Consider the following 17,908-nt stretch of genomic DNA (forward strand, 5'->3'; position numbering starts at 1 on the left):
GCTTAGAGGGCGTTTCCGTAGTCTAGTCTGCTGCTGACGAGGGCTTGGGTGACTGTCTTTCTTGTATCTGTCGGGATCCATCTGTAGATCTTGCTGAACATGTGGAGGGTGTTGAAGCAGGAGAAGGAGACAGCGTTGACCTGCTTGGTCATTGAGAGCGTTGAGTCGAGGATGATTCCCAGGTTGCATGCGTGGTCGATGGGTCGGGCTGCTCCCAGAGCCGTCGGCCACCGGTAGTCGTCCCAGGCTGAAAGGTTGGAGCCGAGGATGAAGACCTCCGTCTTGTCCGAGTTCAGCTTCAGACGGCTGGTCGTCATGAATGAATGAAAAGGATCTTATCATGCGCAGACTTAGCCCCAAGGGCGTCAAGGCGCCTAAATCAAATATATCAGCTAATCCCCCTACAGTACGCTCAGAAGCATGCTCTCATTGGTAGGCCATCTTGAAGAGATAGGTTTTAAGAGCTTTTTTAAATAGCTCAATTGTGGGAAGGGTTTTTATATCAAAAGGGATAGAGTTCCAAAGCTGAGGGGCAACCACGGAAAACGCTCTGGCTCCCCATCTGGCTAGTTTGACACGCGGGACAACCAATTGACAGAGTCCCGCAGAACAAAGGTTTCTTGTAGGGCGACGGCCTTCATTCCTTCGTGGAGGTTGGCTTTGGCGGTGATGGGGTCTTTGGTGAAGGAGAGGATTAGTTGAGTATCGTCGGCGTAGGAAATTATGTGGAGGTCGTGCTGTCAGGCGACGTGTGCGAGCAGGGCAATGTAAATGTTGAACAGTGTCGGGCTGAGGGACGATCCCTGGGGTACGCTGCAGATGATCTCTGAGGCTTTGGACCGGAATTGGGGAGGCGGATGCTCTGGGTTCTGCCGGAGAGGAAGGAGGTGGTCCATTCCAGCGCCTTGTCTCGGATTTCTGCGACGTTGAGGCGTGCGCGTAGTGTGCGGTGGCAGACGGTGGCGAAGTCGGCGGAGAGGTCTAGGAGGATTAGTGCTGCGGTCTCACCATTGTCCAGCAGGGTCCTGATGTCGTCGGTGGCGGCGATGAGAGCGGTCTCGTCCTGTGGTTGCTGTGGAACCCTGACTGGGAAGGGTCCAGGATTCTGTTTTCTTGAAAGGTATCTGGTTAGCTGTCTGTTGACGATTTTCTCTATGACCTTGGCCGGGAAGGGGAGCAGAGAGATTGGCCGGAAGTTCTTGAAGTCTCTAGGGTCAGCCTTAGTTTTTTTCAGAAGGGCGTTGATCTCTGCGTGTTTCCAGCTCTCTGGGGAGGTCGCGGTCTCGAGGGAGAGATTGATGACTTTGCGCAGGTGGGGTGCGATGGAGCTACTTGCTTTGTTGAAGACGTGGTGCCGGAAGGGATCTGACGGAGAGCCGGAGTGGATTGTTCTCATGTTCTTGATGGTGTCATTGGTGCTCACGCTGGGCCAGGCTAGCAGGGGGTCGTGGTCGATGGTGTGCGGAGGGTCTGTTGTGTTGCTGTCTGGTGGGTCTGTCTGGGTTTTGAAGCTGTCGTGGATGTCTGCGCTGGAAGAAGGTCGCGAGGGAGTCACACAGGGCTTGTGACGGCGGGATGTCGTCGGTGTTGGAGCTGGGGTTGGAGAGTTCCTTCACGCTGTTGAAGAGCTCCTTGCTATTGTGTGCGTTGTTGTTTTGGTGGTCTTTGAACGAGTTCTCTTGGCGGCCCTGATGAGGTGGTGGTGGTTGCAGATGGCGTCCTTGTGTGCTGCGCGGTTGTCCGTAGTTTGTTCGCTGTGCCATTTCTTCTCTAGTTTACGGCAGACTTGCTTGGTGGCTAGGAGTTCTGGGGTGAACCAGCTGGCCCTCTTTCTGGTGTCTCTGTGGGGGTGTTTCTTCAGCGGGGCAAGGGTGTTGGCGCAGTCTTCGATCCAGCGTCTGAGGCTGTGGGCAGCGTCGTTGGAGTTGGAGGGTTCGGTGGATGGGCTGAGAGCGAGGTTTGCGTGTAGTTGGTCTTCGGTGATTTTGCTCCAGCAGCGGCGGGGGATCTGTTAGGTGCGGTGGTGTGTGGTGGGTTTCTGGAAGGTGAAGTGGATGCAGCGGTGGTCGGTCCAGAGGAGTTCGGTGGTGTGGCTGACGGAGACGTGCAGGCTCGAGTAGAAGACTGGGTCGAGCCTGCGGAGTGGGTGGGCGTTGTGACGAGTTGCTTTAATCCGAGGTTGGCAAGGTTATCAATCAGGGTTGTGGAGTTGTTGTTGTTCTCAAGGTGAAAGTTCAGGTCTCCAAGGAGGATGTAATCGGTGGAGGTCAGGGCATGCGTGCTGATGAAGTCTGCGATGGACTCGCTGAACTGGGGGCATGGTCCAGGGTGTCGGTAGACGAGGGTGCCTCTGAGGGTGGAGTTGGGGTCTGTGTGGATCTGGAAGTGCATGTGTTCGGCGGTGCTGAGCGCGTCGGTGGTGCTAGTCGAGACCCTGATGCTGTTCTTTTGGACGATGGCGATTCCTCCGACGACTCCGTTGGTGCAGTCTCTGCTGCTGATCTTGTAGCCGTCTGGGATGGCTATGGTGATGTAGGGTGCAGAGGAGTCGTTCAAACAGATGTCTGTCAGGAAGGCGACGTCCGGGGCTGTTGTGTGGAGCAGGTCCCAGAGCTCGACGGCGTGTTTGCGCGTGGAGCAGGTGTTACATAGTATGCATCGCTGGTGGGTGCGGTCATTCTTGGCGGGTGGTTCGTCAGTTCTGAGGCTGGTGTAGCTGCAGTTCCGGCAGGTGACGGGGACCGGGTGTGCGTTTCGGGGTGGCCTTGAAGCAGGTGTGGGTCCGTCCAGGATTGAGGGCGTGGAGTGTGCTGGCATCGTAGCGGTTGGCTGGAGCGAGGCCAGGGGTTCTGGCGTGGATGGGCGCAGACGGGCTTGTCTTAGGCACTCCTTTGGTTCGCCACACAGAATGTTAAAACCAACTTCACTAAAAGATGTATTTTATCATTCTGAGTTTAGGCATACTAACCTCGAATTTCTACCTAGTTCCCTGAGTCAGTTAGGATTATAAAATGTAATAATCCATCTGCCCATTCCGGCCAATCTGGAACAGTTAGCCTTGCAATAGAGAATAACGGAAATGGCTGTAATTCACTATTAGGACAAACCACACACACGGGGTCATGCCCTACCTTTTACACACACGGGGGCATGCCCTACCTTTTACCTACAATGCACCCTGCCCTTGGGCCTACCATAGGGGTGACTAATATGCAGAAAAGGGAAGGCTTAGGGACTGGCAAGTGGGTGCACTTGCCCGGTCAACCTGGCAGCACCAGACTGCACTTAGGCTCTGCTATGGCAGACCTGAGACACACTTTTACAGGCTGCTTCTGTGGGTGGCACAACCAGTGCTGCAAGCCCACCAGCAGCATTTGGTTTACAAGCCCTGGGCACACTCAGTGCACTGTACTAGGGTCTGACAAGTAAACCAAACCAGCCAATCACGGAGTCACTAATCCATACATCAATTTACCATAGGGAGCACTTGCACAGTGCCCAAAGCATCTATAACCAGCAAAAACACATGAGGCAACAGCATAAAATGTAAGGGAACCTATGCCAACAGTGCCAGGTCTAACAAAGACTCAATATAATACCCACCATCAATCACTGAGTCACCTTCAATAAAAATAACTACATATCCATCAATATGCACCCTCATTATTAAAACTGAGAGACTCTTAGAGAGAGCTCTTAACTTGCCATCAAGGCCAGCAAAGATAGAGGAAGAGGGTTGTTGTCAGGAAAGTTTTAAGGGCTTCAGGATGTGTGATTGGTTGTTTTATGGACTACGGTAGTTCCTGTGTTTCATGTGAAAAGTATTCGAGTTATGCTACTTTATTCAAAGTGAAGTCAGAAAGCATAATCTGAACCTCCAGTCCTAATGTACAAGTAACTCTTTTTACTGGAACATTGCTAGCCAGTCACATTTTTCTGCTTTATCTTCTCATAGACATCTATGGTTACATAAGAAACCTAAAACTTTCATCTACTGCAATTACTTTGTTTTGCAATTTCCAGACCGAAAACATTTTTGAATGCCATTTATATTCATTATAAGATTGCTGCAGGGATCTGCATAGGCTGTCATGTCTAGGGCCATCTGCGGATAAGCTGAAGAAAATTATGACTGGAAACTCTGCTTTAGTCAGTTGTTACTGTTGAAGTAGTATGAGGAAGATCTGCTACAAAATTGATACTCTAGGAGTCTTTTTCTTTCTGAAACACTATCACACACTATGTTGTTACTGGCCTAATGGATCTGTGTGCCAGAAGCCATTTGCAGTACTATGACTGAAGCAGGCTTCTGACTCTCTGTTTTTGGAAAGGGATCATCATGACACTGGCAGGCATTAGGCAAACATAGGCAGTCTGTAACTACATAGTCAAAGGTGTCTTGAAAACGTACTTGTTAGTCTGTTGTGAAATCAGGTGGCCATTTAAATGTGTGGATCATGATATTTAATTACTTTTATTCCATAGTGTCAAACGTATTGAGCATAGTTCCAACCCCCAGAGCAAGTCCATTCACTGAGAGTTTACCTGAAGATGTCCTTAAAATCCTACATATTTAACAGTTTGCAGAAGAAAGAACGTTGGAGCTCAAATCAAGTAGGCAGTGTAGTGCCAAACATCAACATCTGACTCAAAAAACTATTTCTCTCATCGTTTATGAAAGGGAGTTGAACATTATGAGACCGATGGCGGAACAGCTATTGCTGAGAGAAACGATCACCTGATTACTAATCACTGTACTGGTGAATAACAGCAAGGAGTGTGGGTAGAGAGACTAATGACATGTCAGAAGATGTGTAGGCAAGCTTTCACCTGCGCTGGTTCATTGAGTCAGTAATTTTAACCGTTGGCTCAAGCAGTTCCTATTCATTATCAAGCTTTGTCCAGGAAGTTCTTAGCTGCAGTAAGCTGTGTGAAAACATAGTTTTTCTTCTCTAGTACCACTATCGGCTTGACTCGGTTCCATGTGCATGAATCGGTGGGGACAGGGGTTACTTTTTAAAAAAAATATTCAGTGGCATACTTCTTTTTGGATATTTTCCTGGGGTTAGGTCAGGGAAAACTAAATGCCCTTCTTTTTTATACTTCAACTATTTTTAGAGAACTGGACATGTAAATATCCTTCCAGATCATTCAGGATTTAAGACTTTACAGTGTCCTCGGAGCTGTTCCCACTTTATTGTTTCTCCTTTTAAAGCAGCCTCAAAGTTTATTTTATTTTGATGTTGTTGACAGTTCATGTCAGTTTAATTCCTTAGTGAAAATGTTTAACACGTTTCATCACCGATCACATTAATTCACAACTGTAGGAAAACTGAGTCTTGGCTGAGGTTTTGATTGTGGTTTTCTCAGTTCTGCATTGCTCCTTATTTGGAGGCTCTAGTTCCCACTGCAGCCATTTCAGTTTCTGTTCCTGCCATGCAGGATTCAATGCCTTGAGTCTAGGGTCTACAACGTCAGTCTTTTCTGCTTTATCCTTTTTCTAATGTGGTGCTTATAAGGAAATCTTAATATATATACGGCTCATTGTCAGGCTCTCAGGTGCTAATTGTATGTTGCTCTTTAATTTAGAATGATCATGTTCTTTATATCTCTTTGTCCTGAAGTCCAATTTATTCTGCCTGACTCTTCATGTCCCTGCCTATCTTTCGGCATAAAGGCACAGTGAAGTTCCACAATTTAAAAACCTTCAATAGAACGGGAGCGAAATGAGCCACATAACCCCTTAAAGCCACGGTATACATTTAAGTAAAGAAGAATCCAGGAAAATGAATAATTTTTAATTAATGGAACATAGACTTTTAACGTTACCCTTATTGGATTAAAAAATCCATACATATTTAATTGATATCCCACCTATCTATTCTTCATAGGGGAGTTAATGGCCTCCATGCACCTACACCACATCACAACACAGACTATGGCAATTGTTTTGTTATCAACATTGTTATGTTACTTCATATGCATGAATCAGCCCATAAACTCACAAAAGATGTTATTTGTTTTTTTTTTGTTTTCAACAAAAGGTACAGAAATGTTTATAGAAAGGTTAGCAGAGAAATAGCCACAGTAAAATCCTGAGCATTGTCTGCCCATTGAAAGGTACATGTTTGTTGTACCTCGTGTTGTGTGTGCTGTTCCATTTTTCTTTTGTTTTTCTTATGAACAACTACGCAATATATGAAAAGAAATTCAAGGGGCTCAGCACCCATGGATATATGGTCAACAAGTTTCAGGTATGATGCTACATAGCCATTTCTTTCACAGATCGATGTCTGCACTTCTGTTATAATGGTAAAGGATTGCTGATAAAGTGCACATCTGCTGCTCTAGTTCAGTAGTCAGAAACACCTGCAGCAATCCAGGTTGGTGATAATTATAATTAATTACTTAACGGTCTATCAAATTAATCAAAATGTGGAGGGCTCATATTCACATAAGTCATTAAACAGGCTCTTAATCCCATGCTTACTGAAAAGAGACATTTGAAATTATTACCACTGAAAGACTGCATTGTAACCCCCTAAAAGAGGGGAGGGGTTGAAATCATGCAAGGTGAGCTGCTTACTTGAAACTTGTATTCTCCTCGTGGTCCATTCGTGCCATGTTAGCCTGAACTTTCTACTCTAGGGTGATGTGAAAGTGTGACTGCTCTCTTTTGGTTGGTGCTCACAATCCAGTGCTTCACACCATGGCTTATTTGCTCACCCCTATGCTCACCAGCATGCATGTGTGACTGCTCTATTTTTGCTAGTGCACAATCCAGTTCTTCACACCATGGCTTATTTGGTCACTCCTTGACTCACCAGCAGCCCTGCTTATGGTTTGGAGGCCTAGTCTTGCAATGGGTTCCTGAAGCCTATCAATTGTTTCTTTCACTTAACCTTGGGGAAAACACTGCTCCCTGTAAGATTTGTGTGTCTTCTCATGGCTACGTTCCCAACCCATCTATAGTTTTGCAGCATGAATCCTTTTCTGGATTCACATGCTGTGCATTATTCTGCCATCTAGTGGTTAGGTCCGGAATTGTTCTTGGTTTTTTTTTAGTGTGTTTTTCTCTTGTTTTGGGCGTTGTCTACCACCATTTGGTGCCAGGTTCGGCCCTTGTGTGACATCAGACGGTGCCCTTGAGGTCGTTGTGCTTGGTAGCTATAGTCAGATTCTTTTTTCTGCCATTGGGTCTGGAAGCAGAACGGGAAGTGCCAAAGTTTTTTCAGGATACCCCGAAACTAGGAAGAAAATGTCGAAAAGTTCCAGTGAACTTCACCGATCATCGACCCTGTGACCGGAGTGAAGAACACAACTCCGGTACCGACACAACAGGCGACCTCTAGTGTTGACAAATGGCGAGGTAGGGGCCATGGAAAATACCCCCTTCAAATTCTGCCCCGAGTGCCGCCACAAATTCGCGCAGCACGACCAACACAACGTGCAACCACTGCCTGCCCAAGGAACAGAAGGACAAGGACTGTGAGACCTGTGTGGTGTTCCAGCAAAATACACTGAGGGCTCGCCGAAAACAGAGAGAGGCTCATTACGCCACAATGTCTCAGACCTCGAAGAAGACCTCCCTTAAGGACCTGGGTTTCTCCAATGATGATGAAGACCAGGGAGTACCAGCAGAATCGACGCACAAGGGTTCGGATGCCGAAATTCTGGAGGGAGTCTCCAAAAAACCACACGCCCACAAGAAGGCGAGAGACACAGGGAAGAAAACTGATAAGGTAAGGCACCACACAAACCGAAGGGCCACGAAAACAAGGCCCAACCTAAAGCAGCCCGACACTGAAGGAAAAAGGCAATCGAGGGTCAACCACGATCTAAGGAGCCCACTGAACCCTGCCAAGGGTCACTGAGGAGAGAAAATCGCAGAAGACGCTGAAACCGTGGGTCGAGCACGAAGCCCCGAAAACAGGCGCACCGCCATCGAAACAAGAGACAGGCACGTCCAAAAAGAGAAAATCTCCGGTCACCGAAGCAAACAGAACAATCGAAGTCGAAAAGAAAAGGAAACAACTCGAGTCCGAGATGGCGGCGCTCCTCCAGAAAGAGTTTGACACATCACTAACAGGTTTTCGAATTCCAAAAGCACCACTCATCGAACAGGAAAAGGTCGATGCCGAAGAAGCGGAAGACGCTGAAGGGGAAGGAGAGGATATCCTCGAATCACACCCAACTCCCGAACCTCGCGAGGAAGATCTCAAGGAATATATAGACACACCTGCAGAGGAGGAAACCTTTGAAAATTTCGAGGACAACTGGAAGGACATCGACACCGAAAGCCTTCAAGAAGAGATATGCTGCTATTCTTCGAAGGCATCTCTGCCAGAGGATATCGCCTTCTACAATGGACTAGTTAGGAGGGCAGCAGACATTTTCGGGGTCCCCCTCGAGGAGGAAAAGGGAGACCTATATTCCTTCTAGAAACATTAGCCCCATCCAACAAGGGGACACAATACTTACCAATGCTACCAAGCGTCTTAGACCAGGGTAAGGAAGCCTTTAGGACCAGCCGCAAGTAAATGGGGTATTCAGAGAGTTGAGAAAAGTACAAAGCCGCCTCCAAAGACACCAACTATATTCAGGGGAACACGGTGCCTGTCTCCATCATCATTACAACAGCCAGGAGAAGGGCTAATGCACCATCTAACTATGGTCTACCACAAGAAAAAGAGAGCAAGATGATGGATATGCTGGGAAGAAAAATGGAAAAGGAAGCTGCGACAAGGTGGTGGCTCGCAAATTTGAGTGCCTTATTGAAAAGATATGGTCACCAACAGTGGGACAACATAGAGGAGCTCATTAACAAACTCCCCAAAAAGGACAAGAAAAGAGCAACATCTATTGTTCAAGTGGGAAGAAATATACCAAATACATGCCTTAAATCTGCACTAGATGTAGCAGACACCGCCAGCAGGCAGATGTCCACAGGCACTACCCTAAAAGACATGCCTGGCTCAGAATCTCAGGTTTCAAACAAGAGGTTCAGACATCCATCATCAACAGGCCTTTCACAGGTGAAGCACTGTTTGGAAGGAGGTGGATGAATCACTCCAACAAATCAAAAAAGATAATGAGACCGCGAGAGCAATGGGAGCTCCACAGCAAAGGGGCAACAGAAAACCCACAGGGATAGGTACATTGGGCCAAGGATAACAACTGTCACAGCAGCAACAAGGCCAAGGTAACATACAACAGACTAGCCAATAAGCTAGATACCAAGGTTGACAGGAACAGCCGAAACAGCCCTTTCGAGGAAGGGGCAGGGGCCGACGCCAACCCTCTAGAGGAAGAGGAAACTGCACAAATTGACTCCCACACGGAGAAAGACCCACACCAGTGGGGGGAAGAATAGCTCAATTTTTACAAAAATGGAAACGCATCACAACGGACAAGCATCAAGCATGGTCCACAAAATATCACACAAAAACAGATAACGGAGCATAAGCACAACATCACAACACAATATGCATCATACCTATAAGCTAACAGGTTTCTCCTTCCCGAGCTGTGATTGTAACAAACTGTCAAATTAAAACCTAGTTTAATAAAATGCTTTTCTTTTGTTCATGACCGAATGAAGCCTTGCAATCCATCCCTTTGGAGCCTGTAAGTACAGGATCATAGATAACACAACACCCTTTTTCTGGGTAGCAGTGGTGACTCCTGGATTACATGAAGCAAAATTGCATTGGCGATACAGCGGGGCTTGTTGCATTTTCTTATGAACCATTGCATTGTGGGATAGAGCGGACCCACACCGTGGAACGCAATTCCCCTCCCCAATCTTAAATATAACGATCTCTGTCTGGTACGCGGGACAACAAATCTCATGTCGGCAATAAACGAAGAAAGAAGCAGAAAAAAATGGGATAAACTGGTTTAATGATTTGGGCAAGCGGGTATATTAAATTAGTTTGCCAACTGAGCCACCAGAAAGTTTCACTCACTAGTAAAGGAAACAAGGGTGAGTGGTCAGATAAGCAACCGAGAAGCAGTTGCCTATTCCGTGACACACTCAAAGCATGCACCCTCCTGCTGAGAGAAGAGGGCTACATTCAGCTAAATTCAACAGGCTCTAGAGCCAAAGGGGTTAATTGGATAATTAGGCAGTCCAGCACGCATAACACCTGAAAGTGTATAAGTGCGGCGGGCACCGTGCTGATAAAATAAAAGGTGCTCTGAAACATAAAGAGCTGCCTGTACTGATATAATAAAAGGCACAGATTTCCCGGCTGTTGGAGCTCTAGCGACTGAAAATACCAGTGATCTCAAAATTAACAAAAAAAGTAGTTCCAAAACATGCTACGATGGTAACTAGTGGAGTGAGATTGTACTTGGTCCCTGCTCTCAGGGAGGGATAAACACTACATAAGACATGACAAATGCATGCCATGAACAAATAGGAAGAAAGAGTACAAGATTGGCAATGCAACCAGCAAATAGCAAGCCTATGGGCAGGATCGAAGTCCACAAACTAAATACAGCATACCTCGAAGAGACAGTGAAAGCGCGGCCTAGGCTGACTTAAAAACTCTCAAGGTTTCTGTGCTAACAGAGGTCATATATCAGGCACACTTCGATCCGTGAGGTGTCATCCCGCCACTCTTGCCTGTTTATTCTTGTGCGGCTGAACAGCTAACTAAAGCGCCTGCGACTATTCCTCCTAGTGGCAAAACTTAAAAAGAAGGATCCATCGGCACAGACGACCTAGACCTGCACTGTACCTCCAAAACCTAGAGAGAGAGAGAAAGTATCACACACTCATTAGGAACTGAGCCATTCTCACACACACCACAATCTTGGTGACTACCCAACGATCCGCACAGCCGAACGCCGATCAAGCACAAGCAAGTAAATTCATATTAAACACTGTATAACAGAACAGTACATTATTTCAGTTATCAAGAGAATCGAGGTGTTTGGCTTTCATTAGTACCTGGCTAGCACTATTGCATAGTGTAACAAAGCCAACCTAGCAAGTCATGACCGAAAGAAAAAGTTTACTTGTGCGCTGAGCAGGGAATAAATAGAAGTGGGTAGGCTCATTTGAGTTCTTGTCTTGGCCACTACGGATTTGGTTGTTTGATTTATCTAATGTTCAGTGTTCGCTGGGAAATGTAGTTTGAGTCTGCTTTTATGTTTTGTTGGAGCTGCTAATTAATAAACAAAGAAAGGGATACACAATTTCCGCCTCCATTATGGTCATAGAATCATCTGTTGCCACTTCCAAATTAGTGGAATGTATTTGATTACATCGATTGAGAGATGTTTTTCCTTATAACTGCCTGTATTCCACAAGAATATTCCTACAATGGTGTAAGCACTTCTTCTTGTTCCTGCAGTGTGAAAAATTCCAGCTACAGCCTCCCTTCATACCCTGCCTATAAGAATTATGATTACTTGGAACCTGGGAGGCACAATGAGCAGCCTGGTCTGTGTGGGCTCAGTAATTTGGGAAACACATGTTTCATGAACTCGGCAATTCAGGTATGTTGAGAGCTGCGTGCAGTTGACATATGTGTTGTTTGTTATTACTGTGTTCTCTTAGGAATAAATTGTCACCCAGCTTTACACCTAGTTTGTGGATTAACCAAGCCAGTTGATTAATACATATTAAATGAAGTTACCTTGAATCTTTCCCTAGCATATACGCTTGCTACAATCACGCTTTTATTTAGGAACTGGGTTAAATTTTGTTGTTTCTTCTGTTTGCTTAAAAACAGTCTTGAACAAAGATGGGGGTTCAGTAGATCTCATTTGTCCTGTGAAAAAGTATTGTAGTGAAGCAATGTGGTGGGAAATAATGTGGGAGGGGTTGGATCGAGCATGGGATGGAGTCTGTCTACTCATCACCAGTTTATTGATGTGGTGCTTTCCTTCTTGCTTATATGTAATTGTAGCACAACTTCATTACATTAGATTGCACAGTTTGATGATCATTCCATTGCACAGATGTAATGTGGTGATTAGCAATAGATCGCCTTTGACTGTAAACCGAATATTTCTAAGATACATGCTAACCAATGCTGAGCATCCCTAAAGATGAAAGACTTAGTTATTTCTTCATCCGAGAATTACAGAATGGACAGTCTTCATGTGTATGTGAAAGTAATGGACTGATTGAAACTATGGCTCTGTACATTAATACATCTGTTTCTTTCTTCAGTGTTTAAGCAACACCCCTCCTCTCACTGAATATTTTCTCAATGACAAATACCAGGATGAGCTAAACTTTGATAATCCTTTAGGAATGCGAGGTGAAATAGCTAAATCATACGCAGAGCACATCAAACAAATGTGGTCAGGAAAATACAGCTATGTAACACCTAAAGCTTTCAAGGTTAGTTTTTTGACCTTTGATGTAATTTCTATCTGTGAACTCTGCTCTCATGCAAACTGTTTATGTATGACTTGTAAAATGTGTTTCACAGAAGTGCTTTTCATTTCAGAAAGAGAATTCAAGCTGCAGATTCCTCACCTGCTTTTTGTCAGCTATTTCTCCACGTTTTCCAAAGTGAGCAAGAGATGACATGCCCTAAGACGAAAGGGCTTTAAGCCCTGTAAGGACTGTTACAAAATGATCCCCAACAGATTTGCTTGTGATGCCTGGGGTCAGGCCACGACATGCTGGGACTGAGTGTTGATGATCCCAAAAGCCCTCCGGGAACGTGGGGTGAAATCTTACATCACCAACACAATCACCAGATTGCTCAAAGTCAAAAGCTCGTTCCGCTACGGAATTCGATGGAGTTGCTCTTGAGGCTGGTCTTTGCATTGCTCCAAAGCTCTTAGTTAAGCACAAGAAATATAAAAGTTGAAGCAAAGCTCTACTCCGCGCCATTCATACGTCTCTGACGAAGTACGTGGACAGCGTCAGCGGTCCCGTTCCCGTTGAACAACTTCAGACCCTTTTCTGAAGCTGGTTTCTGCAGAACCTGAGTTCCAGGGCCTTCCGTTACACTGTGCCAAATTGAAGAGTATGGCTGCGCCATTCTCTAGCTCTTCTTACCTACTTCCTCTGGTGTGCTTCAGTACTGACGCCATCCTCTGCACTCTTACTTAAACCAGGCCCGGACACATCGATGTGAGTGCCGACTTCGTCACCCAAAGAGGTGGCCCCAATTGTCCTTTCCGACTCGACACCGGTCCAAATTCGACCAACACCCCAACTGAATCTGATAGAGGTTTCTGCTCTTGCCTTACCACCAGGTGGGCAGCGCTCCTTATACTCTCTTTTTCCCACAAAGTCCAATAACGTTCTTGATCAGGATGATGAGTTTGCTCAGCCCTATTTTGATGATAATTTGTATGAGGAAGATGCTAGTGGGCTAAACACCTCTCCTCTCCCCTCCTGGCCCTGCCACAGAAGAATCTGCCTCCTATTCCATGGTCATGCTTAGGGCAGCCGAAATCCTCAGTCTTCAACTTCCCACTATGGAGGTCAAAACAAACATGCTGACCGATGTTTTGCAGTCTGGTTGGACGGCTTTCGAACCTATCTTCCCCTTCAGTGAGACCTCAAAAACATTCCATTCCAAGGGCCTGGGCAAAACCAGGCATCGCCTCTCCAGTTAACCTCAAACTGTCAGATACGCTGCCCTGGGCGACCGGCTTTTGTCTCTGAGCACCCTTCTCCAGAGAGTTTTGTGATGCAAACTACCACTAGCTGGACTAATGCTAACAATTTCCCCACCACTCTCCCGGACAGGGAATCTTAAGTGAGTGAAGACTTTGGGAAAATGCTTGTTCTCCTCCGCTAGTTTGGCTCTGCGGTCAATCAACAACTCCTGTAGAATTGTCCTCACTGGTGTTTCTGAGGACCTTCGCCTTGTTCTCTTTTGCAGGCCATCCAGGACAGTTGTGATGCAGCCAAGTTCATGATTCGTAGTGTCTTGGACACCACCAACTGCGTTGTGCAGGCCATAGGCACTAATGTCATTATTCGTCGCCATGCGTGGGTATAATCCAATGAGTTCTCAGGCAACGTCCAGTCCTCCCTACTGGACATACCGTTCAATGGGAATTGCTTATTCGTGGGCAAGGTTGACTCGACCCTTGAATGATTTAACCCCTTCAGCGCTAATGACAAGGGTAACTCGTCATGGACTTTCCATTGATTTCAATGGAAAGTCAATGAAGCTCATCGACCACCCTTAGCAGCCAAGTGGTTAAAGAGAGTAGAGCTACTTCTTACTCCTCTGGGCCTTTCCACCCAGCCCTGCTAGCAACACTTCCAACCCTAATTTGTGGCTTCTGCAGTGGCATTTCCTACCTCCAGCCTATCCCTCCCTAACAGGGAATCCAACAGTTTCGCAGAAGAAGCTGTGTTGCCCTCTGCCTCCGCAGTCAAAGTCAGTGTGGCACTCAGTCCACATTCCCCCATCCCCCCCAGCCACATCTGCAAAGCCCCTTTTACAAGACACAGCCAACTGTTTGGAGGTTGGATCCACAGATTCTATCTGGGCTGCTGAAGCTGGCTCTGTACATACTATACCAAGGTATAGTGTGCACAGAGTCCAGTGGAACCCCAAAGATAGACAGAGGTAAAGTTAGATAGCACCTTACTCTCTATTTGTGGTAGTGTGGTCGTGCAGCAAGGCTGTATCAGAGGACAGTGTTAAGCATTTGTTGTACACACTCAGTCAGCAAATGAATTCACACACTCAAAGACTGAACTTCAGACCAATTGTTTTTGTATACAAATATACTTTTACTTATTTTATTTTCTAGAACCAAGCAAGCCTGGCACAGGCAAGTGATAAGTACTTTACAGTAAATATGCAGTTGTAATACAGTTTGGATTTGTCATAGTACATGCACTTTGTTTTGACTTACAGTATGGTTTCAGAGAAATGCAATACTTTGTAAATACAGTACATAGACTTGAATGGGCTTTTGAGTAGAATGACAGGTAAGTTACTTTTGAGATTACTTTTTTTACTCAGAGTAGTATAACTGCATACTACTCTGGGACATTTCCTGTAAAGAGGCAAGTAAAATCGGTTGTGTTAGTACAATTTTAAAGAATTTCTTTAGGTTTTCAAACTCCACACTTTTCCAAGAAAAACAGTCCAATGTTATCCTATGGAGGAAAATAGTGTAATCGGTTTAAAGGTAAGTATTTGGTAGTGGGAGTTGAGGTTCTGGGGATAGACTATGGGGTCCCACAGGGTCAAGGATGCACTCTTTTGATACCCTCAGCAGCACAAGGGCGGCCGGGTGCAGAGTGCTGGGGCCCAATGTTATCTAATGGGGGACAGGGGGCTTCTGGTTGGTGGCTGCTGACGTGCAGGCCACTTGGTTGTGGGAGCAAAGCTCCTGGACTATAGCTCAGGGCAAATGGGGAAACAAAGTGGCACCAAATGTGCACCCTCAGCAGCACTAGGGCGACCGGGTGCAGGGTGCTGTTTCAACGTTGGGCGCCCTGTTGTTTTCAATGGGGAACCTCTGGTTTGCAAAGGCACAGGAGACTTGGGGACGAAGGTCTTCTGGGTGTGACCACCACTTTGAGAGGTAAGTTGGGAAGTTAGGGGTTAGTGTGGCACTGTCTGTTTGGGCACCCAAGGCCGTGGGGCGTTGGGTGCAGGGGTGCCTTTTGGGGTCGGATCGTTTTACCAGTTCCTGGTCGCGGTTGGGGGGACGTTCTGGATTTAGGCTGCAGGCGTCAGCTGGAGGCTTGAGGCAGGTCAGGGGTCGCCAGATCTCAGGTCAGAATCGCTGGGGAGACATCCTCGTGGTGTTTGTCCACTTGAGCTCGGGCCGTGGACAGCGGGTGCAGAGTGATGCGGATTTGCGGTTTCCGGCCAGGGCCAGAGTTACAGATAAATCAATCTGGTGTTCACGGGAGACAAAGTCTTTGTGGTTGAAGGCAGGCAAGTCCTCTGAGGTTTTCGGGGTTGCTGGCTGTAGGACACATCGGGATTTCGCAGGAGCAGGTTCGAGGTGGAGACAGGCCAGTAAGGCTGGAGCCAAGTCAGTGGGTGTCTTCCTCTTGTTTGCTGCTGCATGGCTGTTCGGTCCTTCTTCTTGTAGTTTCTTCTTGTCTGAGGAAGCATGGTTCAGGGGTGCTCCTAAATACTAGATTTAGGGTCGTTACAGGTTGGTAAATGGTAGGGGCCTATGGGTCCCTTCCCTCAGGTGGGTACACCCCCTATTATGCCACCCTCCAGTGGGAGGAGGGCATGGGCATGAGCCTGTCTCTGGTTGGCTGAGTACCCCAATCTGCAAGATGGCATGGACTGAGAGCTGTGCTTCACCTCACCTGCCCCACCTGAGGGGTGGAGTTGGCAGAGGTGGGCACACCTCTCTTCCTCACTTGTTTTTCCTGCTCGTTCTTCTACCCAAAGTGGGGGTTAGAACCAGTGGGTACCAGTTGCTGAGAGCAGCAAGCAGCCTGGGGAAGCTCACAAAGGTGGCAAGCCTTTGAAGCTTCCCCTTCGTGAACCCTCCCCATCCTGGCTGCAGCCCTTAGAGGCCTTCTCTGGTCACAGTGCCCTGGGTGCCTGTGGTACCATTTACCTGGGGCTGACCTGTGGCCAGAGATGCAATTGGGTTTAGGCTTCAATACAGTTTTAGGGAAATCACATAGGCCCTGGGTACCTGATTAGCAGGAGCCCAGGGCACACTCAGTCAAAGCACATCAGCAATTCAGCAAAAAGTGGGGGCAACCATGCAGAAAGAGGGCACTTTCTCACAGCTGCCAAGCGATAGCATCGGACAGGTGGTTCCTGCAAATTGTTCTCAAAGGCTATGCCATACCCTTTCTTTCATCCCTTCCGCACCTTCCAGCATCTGCCCAATAACTGGCGGAGGACCATCTCTCCATTTTGCAGCAGGAGGTGCAAGCACTTTTTGCCAAACAGGCTATCAGGAGGGTGCCGCCACTAGAAATAGGATGTGGTTGTTATTCATGCTACTTTCTGTTGCCCAAAAAGATCTGAGGTCTTCGGCTTATTCTAAATCTGTGCCCTCTCAATTTTTTCCTCCGCAATGAGAATTTCAAAATGCTCAGCCTGGCTCAGGTCTTGTCTGCCCTTGACCCTGGAGACTGAGTGGATGGTGGCATTGGACCTACAGGATGCGTATTTCCATATTCCAGTCCTACAGGCTCATTAGCACTACCTGCCGTTTGTGGTGGGAGCGGAGCATTATCACTTCACTGTGCTCCCCTTTGGTCTCACCAGCGTCCCTCGAGTGTTCACGAAATTGTATGGTGGTGGTGGCAGCACACCTTCATATATCAGGGATGCCAGCCTTCTCACTACCTCGATGACTGGATGTTGAAGGCGGGCTCGTCCCAGGCAGTTGTCAACCTCCTCCAGACAACAGCGAACCTCCTGTCATCTTTGGGGTTCAGTCAGTGTCAAAGTGCCAAAGTCACACCTGACTCCTTAGATGCTCTCTTTCACAGAAGCTATTCTGGACATGGTTTGGTTTCATGCCTTTCCTCTTTTGAAGAGATTCTAGGACATTCAGACTATGATCCCGATCTTTCAGCCTTGGTCCTGGATTTCAGTGAGGTAGACTCTGAGACTGATGAGCTATTGCATCCTGCTGGTCGAGCACGCCAGCTGGAATATGTGGTCTATGGGTGGGATCTGAAATCCCAGTGGGTGCAATATCAAGGGGACCTCTTCATCCACGTCCAGAGTTTAGAGGCGACTGCAAAAAATATGCAGTTTTGGCTACTGGACCACAATTGGTTTAGTGACTGACCCCTCTCATTTCCCCACCCAAAACGGACAGTAATGACCGATGTATCAACTCTGGGTTGGGCGGCCAACTGGGAGAGGTGGAGATCAGAGGCCTCTGGTCTGCAGTGGAACCCCAGCTCCATATCAGTCTTCTGGAGCAGAGGGCCATCCATATGGCACTGAAAGCCTCCTGC

The 17,908-nt window shown here is 47.1% G+C and overlaps 1 protein-coding gene across 8 annotated transcripts in view; it reads left to right on the forward strand.

Moving 5' to 3' along the window:
• The window catches only part of USP15 (ubiquitin specific peptidase 15), an 814,317-nt gene that overhangs the window by 289,090 nt on the left and 507,319 nt on the right, over positions 1 to 17,908 (forward strand). For all 8 annotated transcript variants that reach the window (XM_078675644.1, XM_078675586.1, XM_078675595.1 and 5 more), the window contains 2 exons: positions 11,364 to 11,508; positions 12,188 to 12,361. In XM_078675644.1, coding sequence (XP_078531770.1) covers positions 11,364 to 11,508; positions 12,188 to 12,361 — 319 coding nt within the window. The remainder of the gene's footprint in view (positions 1 to 11,363; positions 11,509 to 12,187; positions 12,362 to 17,908) is intronic.

This window comes from Lissotriton helveticus, chromosome 1_1 (assembly GCF_964261635.1).
Source record: "Lissotriton helveticus chromosome 1_1, aLisHel1.1, whole genome shotgun sequence".
In the NCBI taxonomy this organism is placed as follows: Eukaryota; Metazoa; Chordata; class Amphibia; order Caudata; family Salamandridae; genus Lissotriton; species Lissotriton helveticus.